At 41.8% G+C, this 17687-nt stretch overlaps 1 protein-coding gene across 4 annotated transcripts in view; it reads right to left on the reverse strand.

Moving 5' to 3' along the window:
• Positions 1–17687, reverse strand: part of SRFBP1 (serum response factor binding protein 1) — a 75643-nt gene that overhangs the window by 13099 nt on the left and 44857 nt on the right. For all 4 annotated transcript variants that reach the window (XM_054003419.1, XM_054003421.1, XM_054003422.1 and 1 more), the window contains exon 4: positions 9710–9781. In XM_054003419.1, coding sequence (XP_053859394.1) covers positions 9710–9781 — 72 coding nt within the window. The remainder of the gene's footprint in view (positions 1–9709; positions 9782–17687) is intronic.

A 17687-nucleotide genomic window follows, 5' to 3' on the forward strand; every position in this document is an offset into this window, starting at 1 on the left:
GAGGTGCAATGTGCTGTAAACTTATGCTGTCATTTTACCAAGCTAAAACCTTTTCACATGGATGGTCTTAGCAGCTATGTTCACTGGCATCCCAATACATGAGATTTTTTTTTAAACAGAATTCCAATAATTCAGGAACATCTTCTACAGTTTCAGGCAACTGTGGCTCTAACACTTTTCTTCTAACACTGTTCTCCAGTGTTAACAACAGATTGATGGGCTTCCTAATGAGCTGAAAGAGCCTGCTTAATTTCATAACTTTTGTTTTATATTTTTGATTTTTGTAAGTATCAATTTCTTAGTACTTAGTTGGGCACTTTAAAAACTTACCTGGACAGGAGAAATGGAAAGAAATCAGAATAATGTACTTTATTTTTACATTACGTATATAATGAAAAACTGACAGAGTTTCATTTGTAAAAATAAAAGGAGCATAAGACACCAGCAGCTGGTTTTCATTTTCAGAAATATCACATTTTTTTTTGATTTTGCAATGCAATTCTGAGTCACACTACAAAGCAAATATACAGAGTTTTTCCAGTTAATAATGCACACGGAACTGTTAGTCTTTAACATAAGTAATCACACTTGTTTATTAAAGACATCTTAACACTTACAATTCTCTAAGCAAGCAACCAAAATAATGTTTAAACTCATGTAAATTCTACCTTATGTTGTCTTCTTGCACTTTTCTTCTAGATAGGAGTGCATTCACTTGGCACACTATCATAGAGTCCCAACTCTATTGTGCTTCTCAAAGCAAGATCAAGACATAATAAACTATAGCCATTTTCCCCTCCAGGATTCACTGATTTCTCATATTCACAAACACAGAAAAAAAGCCTTCCTGCTGGAAGTTAAATCTCTCAAAACCAGCTACATGAAGCTTGGTTGAAATTGGTCAATGAGTATGAATTCTCAGAGGATTTAGAGATAGATGACAAGACAGAGGAAACATTTTGCTTTGTTATTTGGTTGCACAAATCCATCTCCCTGCCCCTTCATGTGGATCAACTTTACAAACTGATTACTTTCCCTATGTATACATAAAAGATACAATTTAAAGATTCTGTCTTCAGTATTCAAAATAATTAAGAATAACTGAAAACACTGACTCTTATTAGCTGTCCTAAATCTATAGCTTCTCTAGCCTCATTGGACATTTTCTGTTCACCATTCTCACTGGGGCCTGCAGTACTTAACTGGTATCAGACTTTTGTAACTGTTGGAACTTCCATTCAAAACACTTGAGTGCTTTTTTTTTTTACTGGTAATACCTTTGAGCTGTTAAAATACAGTGTTTCACAGAAAAGTACCACTCTCATGCGTGTACCTCACACCCCATTATCCCTGTAAAGATGGTAAATGGCATTAAGTATCTTGAAGACATGGTGGCAGGAGGGCATCTTTATTATATGATGATGATACATGTCAGGAATTCTAGTTCCCTGCCATTATTGTTTTCAGTGCAAGGGTTAATACTGAAGCATTCATAATTTACACTCTTTCCCAGTACCTTAGTATTGGAGGTGTCAATCAACTGTCACTGTAGCCAGTCTGATTTACCTTCATTACTTATTGGATCAAGCTGTTCTGTCCTTGTAAGAGCCATCCTGAAAAGTAGCCACATGGTCCCTGTGTGTCACATCACTGTTAGTTTGAGGTTCCTCCATGCATATAACCTTCCCTGTGCTTTTAAATATTCCTTTATGTCCTTTAAAATTTTCAGTGCTGAGAGCCCAGTGCAATACTGATTATGCTGCAGGTCATCCTTCATGTCCAGCTTTTCCTGCCCCCAAACATACTACAAATTTCTAAGTGTCTCATTTTTATACCATAGACTTATCTAGGCACTGATATACTGCCTCACAGGCATTGTATGTGAGCCTGGGCAATATTCTGAAGAAGGAGATTGTGGCCATCAGTAACTTGACCTTCCTTTATTAAAAAAAAAAAGAACAAACCACCAAAAACAAAAATCCACCAAAACAACAAAAATCAAACCAAACTACACCAAAAGGTTGCCAAATCAACCACAATATCTTGAGAACCTCTTTTAATGCCACTTTTCCTGTATTTTCTTCAAGGAAGGCATAGAAACAAGACTACTTCTAATATTCTCCTCCATTATTCCTGTGGCAACTCATATCCAGATACATACTGATCACTCATCACTCAAATACTCATTTAAAATAAGAATGAAAGTTGTGAGTTGCTTGTCTTTTGTGAGTGCTGTAACATAGAGCTTTCTGTGAGTGAAGAAGTACAGCCATGTGTATGTGCAGCATAATGAATCACAACACCATTACCACAGGCATATATGACTCTAACAGCACTGTTCTTCCCATCCCGCTTTTCATCCATCATACCCTCACAAGCATATTCATTTTGTTTGAATTACCTGGAGATCCAAGCCAAGTCTCACTCACAAAAATGTGAACCAACTTCCTCTGAGCTTTACTAAATATGATATGCTTGCCCATATTCTGGTCTGGCATATCAAGTAAGCGAAATGAGCACATTCAAATCAAAGGCAATCACACCACTTCTGAGTCTGAGCCTTGTCTAGGGACAAGACTGTACTTTAACAAACTTGAACTGTTCAGCCAGGCAACAAAATTAAGAAATACAGCCTCACAGGAATGCAAATGAGTGGTAGAAAGATTCTTGGACTAGCAATTCAAAATCTGAAAGGAGACAGCCCTTTTGTGTCAGCGATAAACAATATCTCTGTGAAACACTGCCAAAGTTACTAGCAGTTTATTTCAATACGGAACTTAAAAGAAGACTCCTTCCAGAATGAACAAAATCAAAACTCTGGTTAAACTGAGCTCATTGCACTTGCTACTCTGATGTTGAAGATGATGCTAGCTTTGGTCTAGCCTACCTCCTTGCTCTCAAACAGTGCCACTACAGTGTTTGGTAGCCTAGTTTGAATGTGAAGGGGCAGCTGGAGAAGATGCATAAGGTGGGAATGACATGGACAGAACCCAGTACAACTCTCTACTCTCCCACTGGAAGCCTGGGGAGGGATTGATACTGGCTAGGCTAGCAAACATATGGAAAATTGCTAAGCAAATTAGCTGGGAAAAAGACTGGATAGAGGTTTGGCAAAAACTGGCCAACTTCACTAACACTGACATAAAATTTCAGTTGCAGCCACAGTAATGGATTCAAGGCTCTAAAATACAGCCTGGTATATATAAAGGCCATACTAAACGGCTTGGAGTTCAACTGATCAAATTTGGAAGATGAGGAACTTTCAGGAAAAGAAAACAAAGAACAATCAGTCAGACAGAGAGAGTATTTACACCTGAATGTGATATTCATCAGTGAATGCAAAATTCTTCACTTCATCAGTACTCTTTGGAAGACCACAGACATTCCTGTTTAACAGTAACATCTGGTGTTTGACATGGAAAATTCTCAGGAAACTGTGGCTTCATACATTTAGTGTAACTTCCATTCAAACTAAGGAAAAATAATCAGGACAAAAAGAATTAAACTCTGTAACACTGATGACCAGCATAAAGAAAATTATCTTAGTCTGTGACGCAGGAAATTGTAATATTAAATGAAAGCAACATATTTCCAAAAAATATAACATGTTGACAGATGCTTTTATTACAGAGAGAAAAGTCTATCTGGCATCTAATATACAAATTAATATCTATTGTTTCATACTGAAATAAGATGGGAAGGTAACATTTTAACATGTAGGAAAATAAATTGACTATTATTATTTTACTATTTTCAGCATAAACACATTGTTGGAGAATAGAAATATCCATGTACCTAGTAAGGCAATACATTCCTTCTGGAGCAAAAGGAAATAAGATAACAATGTTTCCAATACTTAATACTTATAGAGAAGGGGGCAGGGAGTGAGATGGAAATTATCTATTAAATCCGGGTAAATTATTAAATCATCAGTGTGTAACAATCAAAATTTAAATAAAAAGGAGAATCAAGTTTTTCATGGGTTCCCCTTAAAGCACTAGCCATTTGTCCCCACATAGCCAAAATCAAACCCCAAAATTGCAACGTATTAATGATAAGCATATTATACAACACTTATGGACTATCACATCAGTATTACAAAGAAAATTGATTCATAAAATAGTCTTGTCTCCATGGTTTATGTACTGCAAACAAAGTATGTACTGCAAACAAAAGAAACAATGTTAAAAATCCATGTACATAAGAATCTACTATTAACGGCACTAACAACAGAAACAATAGTTTTACATCACTAATAACATCTAGACTAATTAGTATGTTTGTGTTGTGAGTAGAATTCTTCAGGAGGGCTGGGGGGGAAGAGGAAGAAGGAAGTTGTGGAAAAATCCTTGAAACACTAAATGAAAGACAGCAACTATTCTGTGTCTGATCCAAAGCCTTTGAAGCTAACAGCAAGTCTCCAATTAAAATGGAGGAAGACCTTTTAGGGGCCCTTTTTATGATTTAGTACATTTCCTTAGATTAAATCTACAGTGCATGCAGAGGGGTTTGTTTAGATATTTTCAACTAGGAAGTACATTTTTAAAATAAATGAAGGTAAAGATCACAAACATACATTTAGGATTATCAGATGAAAGAGAAACCTTTATATTTTTCAAAATTAGGAAGGACAGATACGACTATTCCTCTATAGATGTTGATGTGTTTAATTAAAAATTCTACTTGATTCAGAAACTACATCTTTCTTATACTGCCAAAGTTCAAAAGTATAAGGAGTATTAAATTTGAAATTTCCTTAATAACTGAGTGTATTTAGTAGAACAATGTCTCGTGTATTCCTTCAGCAAGAATGATGTCTTGTATCCATCTAGTGAGTTATTCTGGGATACCTGGTGCTCCAATTAATTACTCATTATTAATTAAAGCCTCAAAACTAGCAGCCTGTCATAAACTGCCTTTCACATATTCTTGACGTGAAAAATATTTTCAATATAAATCTAAAAAGAACAAAACTAGTATTAGGACTACTCCACCCTTGCTCTTTTCTTGTTTACTTATGACAGAGTGGACTTATGACAGAGAGGCTGTGAATTGATAGACTAATCTCAAGCCATCACCTGAATAATATAATATGGAGATGAATCTGACAAATGCTATTTTGATAATAGCATTTAAAACACTTTTAAAAGAAATAAATACATATTTAGCCCTATAACTTTGTCATTCTTCTTCCTGTCTGTCCTGAGCAGAAACACCTTTCTAACCTCTTTCTTGTGTCCTTTTTGCCCAAGGACTGAACTTCCTTAGCCCCACACCAGAGACTGACTGAATTCAAGGAGAAGTCTGGGAGATGAAACAGAAATGTTCTTCTCACATGTGAATAAGTTGAAGTCCTGTTTGATAAATCACAGAAAATCCTTTCACATTACTGTTAGTATTTTGGTTGGTTCCCCCATCCCAAGTTTATTTAAGCTGTATAGGTAAAGTGCCAGAGATACTAAATTCACTCACCCCACAACTTCTAAGTGTAATGTATTTTTGGGCATCTGTTAAAATTATTGGCACCAGAAACCACACAGCACTAATGTCAACCCTCCAAAATCATGTTAAGCTGAGCTGTCCTCATCAGGCAGCTTAGATTTTAAATGACCAAACTCATACTGTGTACTCAGTTGCTCAGTTAAATCCTGGCATGTCTCCCTATGGCTTTTCATGAGCTGCCTGAGATCCTATTTCTAAAGCCTTTTAAATTCCTTTTAAATTCCAAACAAGAAAAAGTTGGTTCCTGTACATGAAGCAAACCAAAACAAGCTTGCCAGACCTTAAATTAGGGGAAAAAAACAAAAGTGCTTCAAAAAGCTACTTATGGCTTACATTTCTGGCCTGCAATTTTTTTTTTTTAACATATTTAGGAACTGTGGCAGGCTTTTCAAAAATCTTGAGATTCAGAGGAATGTGGCCCCAAAAAGCTCTGAGGATCATAATATACTCAGGATTTGCTGTGCAGAATCCTCTTTGCAGACAAGCATCTGCATGATTCAAACACAACAGGATTTGAACAATGGGTGGAAATACAAGACTTAATAGGAAAAGGTGGCATTCTTCTCAAAGATCACAGATTGAAGATCAGTGTAAAAGAAGGGAATATTATGCTCCTAAGGTTATGTTAAGATTGCATCTGGAAGCAAAATATATAGGTGGTATTTATCATCTGTGAATGCTTGTTCTGGAAGTCAGAAGCACATGCTCAATCCAATCTCTGATCATAATGCATATTGGTACTCTATTCTTCACTCAAAGTAAAATGAAACAGTTAATTTCTGTTTCAACCCTGCTCCCCAAATCAGACAGTTGCTGAATTTTGAAACACATAGAATTTATTCTTTAGAAAAAATAAGTATTTTGACTTAAGGCAAGATGACATACCACTGCTTGTAAGCACAGTTCCATTATGCTGCAATTTTGTCATTCTCAAGTGTTTAAAACACAGGCATTTCTTCCTTATGTGCTATACACCAAAGACTTACTGGAAGAAAAGCTAAATGAGATGCTACAGTAAGTTAGTCAACATCTTCTAGCAAAGGCAACAAAACCAACTGTGGTTATGACAAATGCGTTTGCAGGTGGACCAAATGTCCTCTTTTCCTGAGGAAACAGCCCAGATATAATTTTGTAATACTGGAAAAACATGAATTCATATTAACTTATTTATCCTGCCTATCTCCAACTATCTGAATTACCCTAAATCTCTGTTAGCAACAAGTTGAAGATAACAGTTAAAACTTTGCCAGTGTTCAGTTCAGTTTTCTGCTTGTAATGAACAGCATTATTAGGATTAGCTTCCAATTTATTTCCTGGAGCACAATACTGATGAATCAAGCTTCCTATATACTGCAGGAATATATGCTGTGTGCAACAGTTCAAAATGCCATCACAGCTGCAAATGTGAGTTTAAAATATGAGCTCTATGACATGTTTTTCTAATTTCACTAATGTCTGTCAAATATATTTGTGGCAGAAAATGCACAATTTGGAACAAAAACTGCACAAGGACTTGGAGAAAACCTACAAAATACAGGTTCTGTTCTTCAACAGCTGTAAATAGAACCAACAATATAAAGCCTAGTCAAAGTAGCATGGTAACATATAGTGCAATTTTTACAATAGGATTTATCACCCGTTGGTAACAATGGTGCTAGCTGCAGCAGTATTCAAATGGATTGAAAATACTTCAGCAGACATACACAAAGAATTGTTCATCAGCTGCTTCTTGTAATGCTTTTATAAAAAGTCTTGCGTCATGGGGCTGGTGACTCTTGCCAACACCCCCTGCAACTAGACCAATCTGATCTGCTTATTATCAATACAGCCATATGGAAATCTAAATCACAGTAACTCCCAGTAAACTGTCACCTGCTAAACACTTAGCACAATTTTATTGTACTTGACGGAAATATATGCTAACTCTTTCTGAACAGAAAAGTATGCTTAACTTATTCTGAAAAAGGCTGGGAAACAGTAATGGAACATAAAAGCTCAGTGAGCAGAAGCAATTAAAAAAGTATCTTGACTACATGACCACTATGCAAAACTAATATTCAGCATTCCACAGTGAATTAAAAGCAGATTGCCTTTTGTCAATGAAAACAAACCTATTCTGAAAATGAAAACAGCCACGGGATGTTTTCCTTCAAATATTTTGAAACTTAAGTTAATGAAAAGGTAAACAGTGTGGTCTGTATTTCATGAGACTACAGAATATTGGTAGATAGAAAATCAAGATTTTTTAGAATTGGATGTTTAATGACTAACTGTGGGAAAATAAGAAATAAGATATTGAAGAATTAACTTCTGTTTAAGCACAGAAGGCATGCCTTCTTTAGATGGGGACATGCTATGGCCTACCAAAAGCAAGCAGTGAAGTTATGATACATATCGTACATATTCTTCTACTGCAGTGTGGTTAAAACCCTCTATGGATTTAAAAAAGCATCAGCATCCATCCATCAGCTTGATCTGAAATATATGTTCCATCCACTAAAAACTGTGCGATTAACAGACTTCCATTTCCTGGAAACACAGGACCACCAGCAGAAAGGAACAGAAACAACAACAGATCAAACTCCATGCATTATACGTTTTCAAGAATTAAAGCTAAAATAAAGCCTATTTTAAGACTTTAAGTAAATATGAGAAGCACATCATCGGTCATGACTATGAATATATAAAAAAATAACGGGGTGAAAGTAAGATTAATTAAATTCCTTCAGCATTCTTTTCAATAAAATTGCCATCTTAGAAAATAAAATTCCAACTGTAAACCTACAGACTCCTTTAAAAATAGCATCCATAATTTCATTTTGGTGCTCCTTCACTTTATGAAATCAGCATAAGCCTGATGAATTTGAAATCTTGGCAGAAGAATCTCCTATGGTTAAGTGACAAAATGTCACTGAATTTAGCATCCCTCTTCAAGAATGAAATCCCTCTCCATGTGTCCTCACGCACTCAAAATCTTCATGTCTGCCCCATTTCTGTATCACAGTAACCAGTTTCTGACTGCCTCATCTTCACACTGGAAAATCCTGGTCAAATAAATTTAGAAGAAGAATGCTTTTTAGCTTCATGTCAGTCTATCTGTGACCTTTTCCTTACTCTCTTCTATCATTAAGAGAAGGAAAAGCAATTAGGATGCTTCTACCCAAACACTTCTCCAGAAATACCAAATTCCTATGGTATTTTCCTATTAACTTGAGTCTGCTGACATAAAACATTGAAAAACTTGCTGCACACTATGCTAATAACTGAACTACATCACACATGACTGTAATATGCAACAGCAAAGTTATATCACAAACTAATGATGCCATTACAGGAGTAAATGACCCAATATCTACATTAAAACTTACCCTGTATACAACAAACATTTCAAGTTTCAGCCTTCCTCAGTGGATCACCCATAGGAATTAAGGATAAAGTGAAAAAACCCAAGAAACTTTGTGCATTGACATTTTTAAACTCAGAATTGCTTTCTGGCATCAAAAATGTAACATGCTTTTTGAAATAGGAGTACTCTCAGCCTCAGCTGCTTATTTCAGTGAGTGTCTTTGCACTTCTATGTCTTCATTTAATCTCTGAAGATTAAATCTTTAATCTCTGTTTACAGACATCACTAGTTAGGCTGTTAATATTTGATACTGTACTATCAGCAGGCTTCAAGAGAAACATTACACTGAAACGAATGAATCACAGGGATGAAAGGGGTAGAATTCCACCTTTATTTCCAGCTAATATTTGTCCTGTTTTGTTTACACATGGAAACTTCTCTCTACATTTAAAAGTACTGAGAACCTTTTTCCAATTATTGCTGAAAACTTACTTAGATTATTTATACTAATTGAAAAGTAATTTATACTAATTAAATTTATACTATATCATGTATATATACTACATAAACAAAACAAATATAAATATAAAGACTAAGAAATCACTACTGTGCTTCCTGGTATTCTGTGCTAATTACTACGGACTAGCCCACCTGATTAATGACAATTCACACTAGATAGCTATTCATTTTTCTGTAGACATGTCCCAGTGGATAAACCTCCTCAGAAAAGGAAGCTCTACAATGAAGATACAACACAACGAACAGAACACACTGTGTCAAATCCATGTACTTGCACCCACACATGCACCTTTTCGCACTCAGAGAAGCAGGGTAAGGAAAACAGAAACCAGCAAGTCTTACCTTTTTGCAGACACTTTCAAAATTAACTTCTGTCCTAAGAGCAAGTCTGGAAACTTCATCTGGTTTTATTTCCTGTAGATGAAAGATAAGTTTATTCTTGTTATGATCAGACGTATGAAGTCTTTCTAAGGTTCACCTTCCTTATAAACATTCTAATCATGGCACCTCCCTAATCTCTTAAAGGAAGAAAACCAGTTTGTTATATGGTGAATTTTTTGGTGTGTATGTAAACACTTCATTCATACTGACTGACCTTTTTAAAACACTACTTTATACCTAATCTGACTGTATATACTAGTGCTGAAGGCAACAGGGATTTTTCAACAGCAAAGTATGCAGAATGGGTGGTTTTATTTGCAGAAATATTTCAATTGTCTATATTTTTGTACTACAAATAAACTTTGGAAGGCCTTAAATTCCCGACTTATCTTCTGATGAAGTTACATCTTATCAATGTACATGAATATATAAGTTAAAGAAGAAGCTGATGAGAGAAGCTGAGATGAAAAAGATACTATATTGTTTCTAAAGAGACTGACTAACATGCAGTTTGCATTCCTGGACTTAAGCATTTGCATTGGCAGCTAAAATAGAGGAATGAAAATCCTGGACAAGTGGATTTTGTTAAAAGCTGAATATTTTATGAAACATGCTTCCATGACAGATTTCTTGCTATTTTAAGACACATGCTCTATGTAGGTTGTATTACAAAATGCTCTATTAACCTAATCGAATGAATTAATTGAACATTATTTTCCTCCTCGGGCAGTGCAACAAAGAGTCATGCTACATACCAGTTGTTTCCCAGATAGCCATTTTAAAAGCAATTTAACTATTCTTATGCCAGACCCAAATAACAATCACACATTTTGAAAAGTTAAAATTCTGTACAAAGTAACTCAGTTCTTCTGACAGCTTTCATGTTCAACAACTGTATTGTATTTGTTGATTTCTTTCTTTTCCTGCTTAAGCATTCTTGAAACCTATTCCAATACCTTCATTTTAACTCCACTGTTAAGTTCCATATTCTATCCCTTTTCTGTTGTAAATCTGGAGCAGTCTGTACACTTCCTTAGACATAATTTCAGGAAGAACCAAGTAGCTTACCTTCTTATAAAAGGTCATACCTTGCATCTCAAAACCTTATGTTTTCTTCTTTGTATAGATAAGATACTTTACAGACACTTGCAATTTATCTCTTTATTTATCATGAATCGCATAAGACTTAAAACTAAACAATTATGTACTAATGAGAAAAAAGTAACAGAACTCAGTTAAATTAACAACAACAACAACAAAAAAAATCTTTCTGTGAATGTCAGAAGAGCTTCCTGACAATGAGATCTAGAACTCTGCAAAATCATCTCCTAAAGGTACTAGTGGAAGCCCAATCAGTTAGAGGACAGGATCCACACTGGAATAACACTGGTGGATGTAGGAAACAATCTTCTACTGGCAGATGAACAGCTGGATGAGCTAACAGAGATGGAAAATACCTATGATTCAGTTTTCCATGACTTTCCAAAGTGCTTTACAGATGGTGAAATTAGGACACGTTGGTTAAGTGACATGCTTACTGTCACACAGGAGGTTAGGGGTTACGAATGAAGCTCGGGAACCCAGTATTATTCATTAAATCAAGCTGTTGGATTATAAAAACAAAACAAAAACACAAAAAAAGATAATTCCTATGATCTTCATCCCAAATAAAACTGCCCACTTCCTGTCTCCTTAGGATTTAAATGCTGCAACAGGGTTCAGGGCAGAGGCAGAAAAACTTCAGCGATCCCTCCATGAGAATGTCAGAAGTTTAATTTTCATATGACAATACTGTAGAATTCCCAGGGCACTGCAGAATCATGAATAATACTGGAGAATGAATTACACTTTGGAATGTGAAGTCATTAAAGCCACACTGAAATGCCTAGGATACAAAATGAGGCCAAGAACCTTCCATTCAGGCTTAAATCCCCAACTTTATAAATTGTCTTCTTCACTTCTCCTACACTTAAGGCAAACTAAGCATTTTTGACTTAAATATTCTTCCACAGAACCTTGGTTTTGTCTCATAGTCATATGAGTCCAATTACTGTAATAAATACATGTTTATTCTGTCTCTATTAATGGTCAGCAACAGACACTAAAACAGAAAAAAGAGATAGTGATATTTTTACCAGTACAGTTTTCTCAACTTTGAGACGCACCTGAGTCACAAGAAAAATCTTAGTACTGATCATCTGTTATGGAACCCTCTTTCCAACTATGCTAAGGGATGTTATAAATGGATGCCCCCTCCAGCATCTCTGGGGTCCAGGGGTTTCTCCTGCCCTGATGCTGCAGCTCAGCCCTATGTGTGTGTCCCACATCCATAGATGAAGCAGTTGCTTTCTTATTGACAGGTTCAACCAGTACTGAAGATCAGCTTTGCAGCATGTAGCACTCTCAGGACTCACATGAACTTCCACAGAGCCAGCCAAGACCTCTTCCTTCTTTTCTGATCTGAAGTTCACTATTGAGAGCATGCCACCTCCCAGCCCCTCAAAATGCACAAACATATGAGCACTTGTGGATACCTCAGTATCAACACAGCATATGCTTCTGTCCATCTAATACCCTTCATTCAGCCTGGGCCATAGCTCTTGTGCCCCTCTCATGGTCTTCCCACTTGCTGGCTGGCAGCAAATCACCAGCAGGTAGATGCACCACACACTCACCTTACAGGCACCAGTAAGGGCCCTCTGGCCACCTGATACCCCTTCCCAGATCACAGAAGCGTAGAAACACAGAATGGTTAGAAGGGGTCTTACAGATCCTCTAGTTCCAACCACTGCCACGGGCAAGGGACACCTTCCATTAGACAACGTTGCTCAGGGCCCCACTCAACCTGGCCTTGAACATTCCCAGGGATGGGGCATCCACAGCTTTGAGTAACATGTGCCTCACCACCCTCACAGTAAGGAATTTCTTCCTAATATCCAATCCTAACTTATCTCAGTTTAAAGCTATTACCCCATATCCTATCACTACAAGCCCTTGTAAAAAGTCCCTCTCCCACACACTGCTACTCCAATTTGAGGTTTGCTAGTGAACTGCACCTGCCAAAGAGACATGCACATGGGGTCAAAGCACATGAATATTAGACAGTCTGCCTGTCCCGTCAGCAGTAGCACGGGCACACAGGCTGTGACCAGCAGCCCAATCCAGATGTGCCAAGAGCCTCACTGGTCTGACTCACCCCAGTCTCATCTGCAGATGCATGTAGGACACACACTGCCTGTCCGCCCTGACAGTGCATATGCTGTTACTGTCCCTATGCCTGGAAGTGAGACCCCCACCCACTGCTGCTGACACCACAGGCTTGGGGCACCTACACTCCTGCCCTGACTCCTGTTGCTTGCCCCATACCCTCAGCAGCTGGCACCTAGTCCTTATAACACTTGCAGGCAGGGGACAAAGAAGTGAAATTACGAACAGGTAAGAAAATAAAAAAAATGTCAAGATGAAACTGGGAAGAGGTGGCAAAGGCATGGCAGCAGTAGGACCAGCCTGACTCAATTTTTCCAACAGTGTGGGGACTGATGCTCCTCCAGTCATTCACTGCCCAGGCAGCTGCTCCAGTGGGTAGTGGAGCAATATCAGGAGAACTGACCTGTCAGCCAGTTGGATCCTGGCTGCACGCAGATGACCAGGCCTTGGCCTGAGATTAACATGAATAAACAAGATGGGGAAAACTACTGGACATAAGAAAACTGTTGGATGTGACAGACAAGGCAAGAAGCTGCAGAGTGGCCGTACAGATCATCAGGGTGGAGCTACACAAAAACCAGACAAGCTCCATGGAAAGGTGGGATACAGGGCAGACTTCAGGGGTGGATATTTTGCAAGGTACTAAGGTAACTCAACTATTAATAGCACATGAAGGCAACATTGCATACAAAGTTACAGTGAAACACCAAATTTGTGGAAAAAGTAACTATGGGTGGGCAAAGACTGGCCTGGCCTGGGAAAAGTGAGCACTGGGGCACAGGAAGGGGGTAGCTGTGGGGGAGGCAAGCTCACGCCAGTACTTACAGAAACTTAGAATACTAATGTTGAGAGATTTTTTTTTAATAAACCATAACTGCCTGACTGTGGTAGATAGGGACAGGCGAACGGAAAATCTCGGGATGTGACGGAAAGCTAGACCCTTCCCCCCTCTTCCTGCTATAGGTAATCAATCACCCCTGAAGCATGCAGCCCCTCCTAACTCTGTAGTTTTCCACTCCTTACTAACCCTAGCCAGACCCACCATCCCCTTTTGACGTAGGAAAGCCCCCTTGACTATTTAACCTCACGAGATGAGATAATAAACGCCATTTGACCATCCACCACATTGGTGTCTGTGCATGTCAGTGGACCGAGTGACCTGGGGGAGGCCGGGTCGCCGTGCTGTGTCTTGAAACCAGGTCGCCCGCCTTCTCATCAGAAGGCGACATATGGTGCCGAAACCCGGGAATTAAAGAAGAAACCCTAAGGTAGTGGGTATCTCCTGGACGAGAGACAGCGGCCAGAATGGCTGGACCGATTCTTGGCGGGGGAGACGTCCCCGGACCAGCGATCGTCATGGAGGCCATCGCGAAGGTCGTGAGTTCAGTTTATAAGCAGTGGGGAATTAAATGCAAGCTCAAGGATTTTTACCTCGCTATTGCGAGACTCTTAGAGCTTGGGACGATTGAACGTCCCGTGGAAATATTACACCCAGAGGTGTGGGGGAGATGCACGGCCGTGCTAGCCGAGGAAACAAAGACCTCAGGCAGCGGAAAAAGCCTTAAGGCTTGGGGAAAGGTCGAGCGGGCCCTGCGCAAGGCGCTAGAGGAGCAAGAAACATGGAGCGCGGCAAGCACATGTTTATTAGCAACACCCAAGCTGGGGGTAGGAGCGGCAACGCAGACCGCCCCCGAAAGCGAGGTACCCGGGAGCGGGAACCCGGGGGGATCGGGCGCGTTCCCCCCCTCCCTGAGTGGTGGGAAGCGTCCAGAGACCCGGATTCTTGCCAGTGTGCATCCGCGAGGAAAAGAGGAGGAGGGGGGCAGCGGAGAGCGCATGCCCAATCGGGAGCCGCACTCAGCGCTGCTGCCATTTAAGGGAGAGACCTCCCCCTGCGGGCAGCAGGGCAAGCCCAGGGGGCGGGAACGGCACCACCCCCGAAGGGAGGGGGAGGGACGGGGCCGGAGCCGCACGAAAAGGCACCGGGACCCAGAAATCCGCAGGCATTCGACTTCCGGCTCTGAGACCAGCTCCGCCAGCTCCGGCAGCTCGGGAGAGCTGACGGATGCCGACAGGGACTCAAAAACGGAAAAAACGGAGCTAACGCGGTTTAAAACAAAAACGAATAAAGCCTTAAGCCACATCGAAAGGCAAACACAATGCGAACCAGCCCAGTTTACCGACTGGGCTAGGATAAAGATAGCCTGTGCAGAGTGGACTCCTTCAGGGGCGATCCAAGCTTTCCCGGTTAGGATCACCGGGCCAGAGGGGAATCAAGAGAGGATATATAATCCGGTAAACCCCAAAGACATACAGGCAATTGTCAAAGCGATCTCAGAGAAAGGGATCAACTCGGCTATGGTCTCCACCCTCGTGGACGGCCTCTTTGGCAATGACGACTTGCTCCCCTTTGATATCAAACAAATAAGTCGCATGATACTCGGTGGTGCGGGAATGATCGTGTTTAAGCAGGAATGGGAAGATAATTGTACAAGAGCTCTAGCCCAGGCTTCCGGGGCGGGGCAGCCACTGCACGGCTCGAGCCTATCCAGGCTGCTGGGGAAACACGACGAGATGGTTACACCTCAGCAACAAGCCGCACAGATGCGGGCTGAGGAAGTCAGGACCACCACTCGAGCTGCTAGGGAGGCTATTCGGGCTGCCTCTCTGGTCGTGGCCAAGCCATCACCGTGGTCCACTATAAGACAGGAAGAGAGCAAAAGCTTCATGCAGTTCGTAGACCGCCTGCAGGCGGCAGTAGACTCCTCTACCCTGCCTGCAGAGGCAAAGGGTCCCATGGTGGCGGACTGCTTGCGCCAGCAATGTAACTCCGTCACCAAAGACATCCTGCGCTCCCTGCCAGCCGGGGCCAGCCTAGCCGATATGATCAGGCACGTCGTAAGAGAGGAACACCTAACACCCGTCCAAGCAGCCGTTCGCACCCTAACCAGTGCCATGGTGTGCTTCAAGTACGGTCAGGCAGGCCACATCGCAGTGAGCTGTCCCCAGCCGGCACAGCAGTCTGCGGCGGTGCCCCCACCTCAAGCACGCCCAAGAGGGCCCTGCTGGAGCTGTGGGAAGAAGGGGCATTTCGTTAAGGACTGCAGGTCCCGGCCTCAGGGAAACGGGAAAGGGAGGGGGCGCACTGGCCGCACTCAGCCTCCTCCCACTGCGAATGCAAAGCGGCTCATTTATGTTAACCCCCAGTGGGGCGTGGGGCCCTCATACCCCATGCCCCCACAGGAGGCAGCCAGCTTCGCACCCCCACCAGCGACACAATCGCAGAGCTTTGCAGTGCCACCAGTGGCACCTTCGTATCCACCACTGCCACAAGCCGCACCTGTGCCACAGGGCCAGCAGGGGACGCCCCAGAGCGGGACCCCTGGGTGGCCTTGGCCATGAAAATAGGGAAGGAACCCCTGAAGATGTGGGGGACATGCCGCCTTTATGGCAGTCAGGATCCCCACGTCATAGGGCTTCAGTTCTGGGCGGACACGGGATCAGACTGCTCAGTTTTTCCTCAAGCGCTTTGGCCTCAGCATTGGCAATGTAAAGAGGTGCCCCCAGTGAACGGAGTGGGAGGGCCATCCCGGGCGTGGAAAAGCACCCAGTTGGTGGCTATAACACGCCACACGAAAAAGGGACCAGAACAGACGGTGGCAATCTACCCCTACATTCTACAAAGCTCTCCACCCTTGATAGGAAGGGATGTCCTCGCTATGTTAAGAGTCAGAATCACAAATTTATCCTGAGGGCCACTGCCGTAAACCCACCGCTGCCAATCAGACTGACCTGGAAATCATCAGACCCCATATGGGTCGAGCAGTGGCCCCTGTCAAAGCCTCGAATGGCAGCCTTGCTGGAACTGGTCAGCCGCGAGCTGCAGAAGGGTCACATAGAACCCTCCACCAGCCCGTGGAACACCCCTGTATTTGTAATCCCCAAAAGGTCCGGAGAGGGTCATCGCCTCATCCACGACCTGAGGGAGGTGAACAGGGCAATCCAACCCATGGGTCCAGCTCAGACACTGCTGCCCATGAACTCAGCCATCCCCAAAGGGCAGCCATGCGCAGTACTGGACATCAAGGACTGCTTCTTTTCAATACCCCTGCACGCTGAGGACAAGGAACGGTTCGCCTTTTCCATCGTGTTCCCAAACGGCGAGCGACCTTAACCTCCGCTTCCAATGGAAGGTGCTGCCGCAAGGTCTCGTGGACAGCCTGACCATATGCCAGATCACCGTGGACAGAGCACTGACGCCAGTCTGACAATCCTACCCCGCTGCGACCATCATTCAATACATGGACGACATCCTCGTCGCTGCACCATTGGCGAGCCAAGTGGATCACCTGATGACCGCGATCATGGAAACTCTCCAGACCAATGGCTTTGAGATCGCGAACACGAAGATCAAGAGGGGACCCTGTGTGACCTTCCTGGGAGAGCGCCTTGTGGGTTCTCTGCAGTGGCTCCGCAACATCATCCTGATTCCCCCCGAGGTCATGGAACCCCTATATGACCTCCTGAAAGGAAAGCATCCCTGGGACCCCAAGGAGCTGACGCCGCAAGCAGCGAGCTCCCTCGACTTCATTGAGCACCAGATGTCTACTGGCACGCTTGCCAGGTGGGACCCAGATGCGCCACTCGATCTATATGTCCACTTCACACAAAAGGGAGGAGTGGGAGCACTGGCCCAAGGACCTTCCGAAAAGTCCCGGCCGATCCAATGGGT

The sequence above is a fragment of the Vidua macroura genome, chromosome Z (genome assembly GCF_024509145.1).
Source record: "Vidua macroura isolate BioBank_ID:100142 chromosome Z, ASM2450914v1, whole genome shotgun sequence".
In the NCBI taxonomy this organism is placed as follows: domain Eukaryota; kingdom Metazoa; phylum Chordata; class Aves; order Passeriformes; family Viduidae; genus Vidua; species Vidua macroura.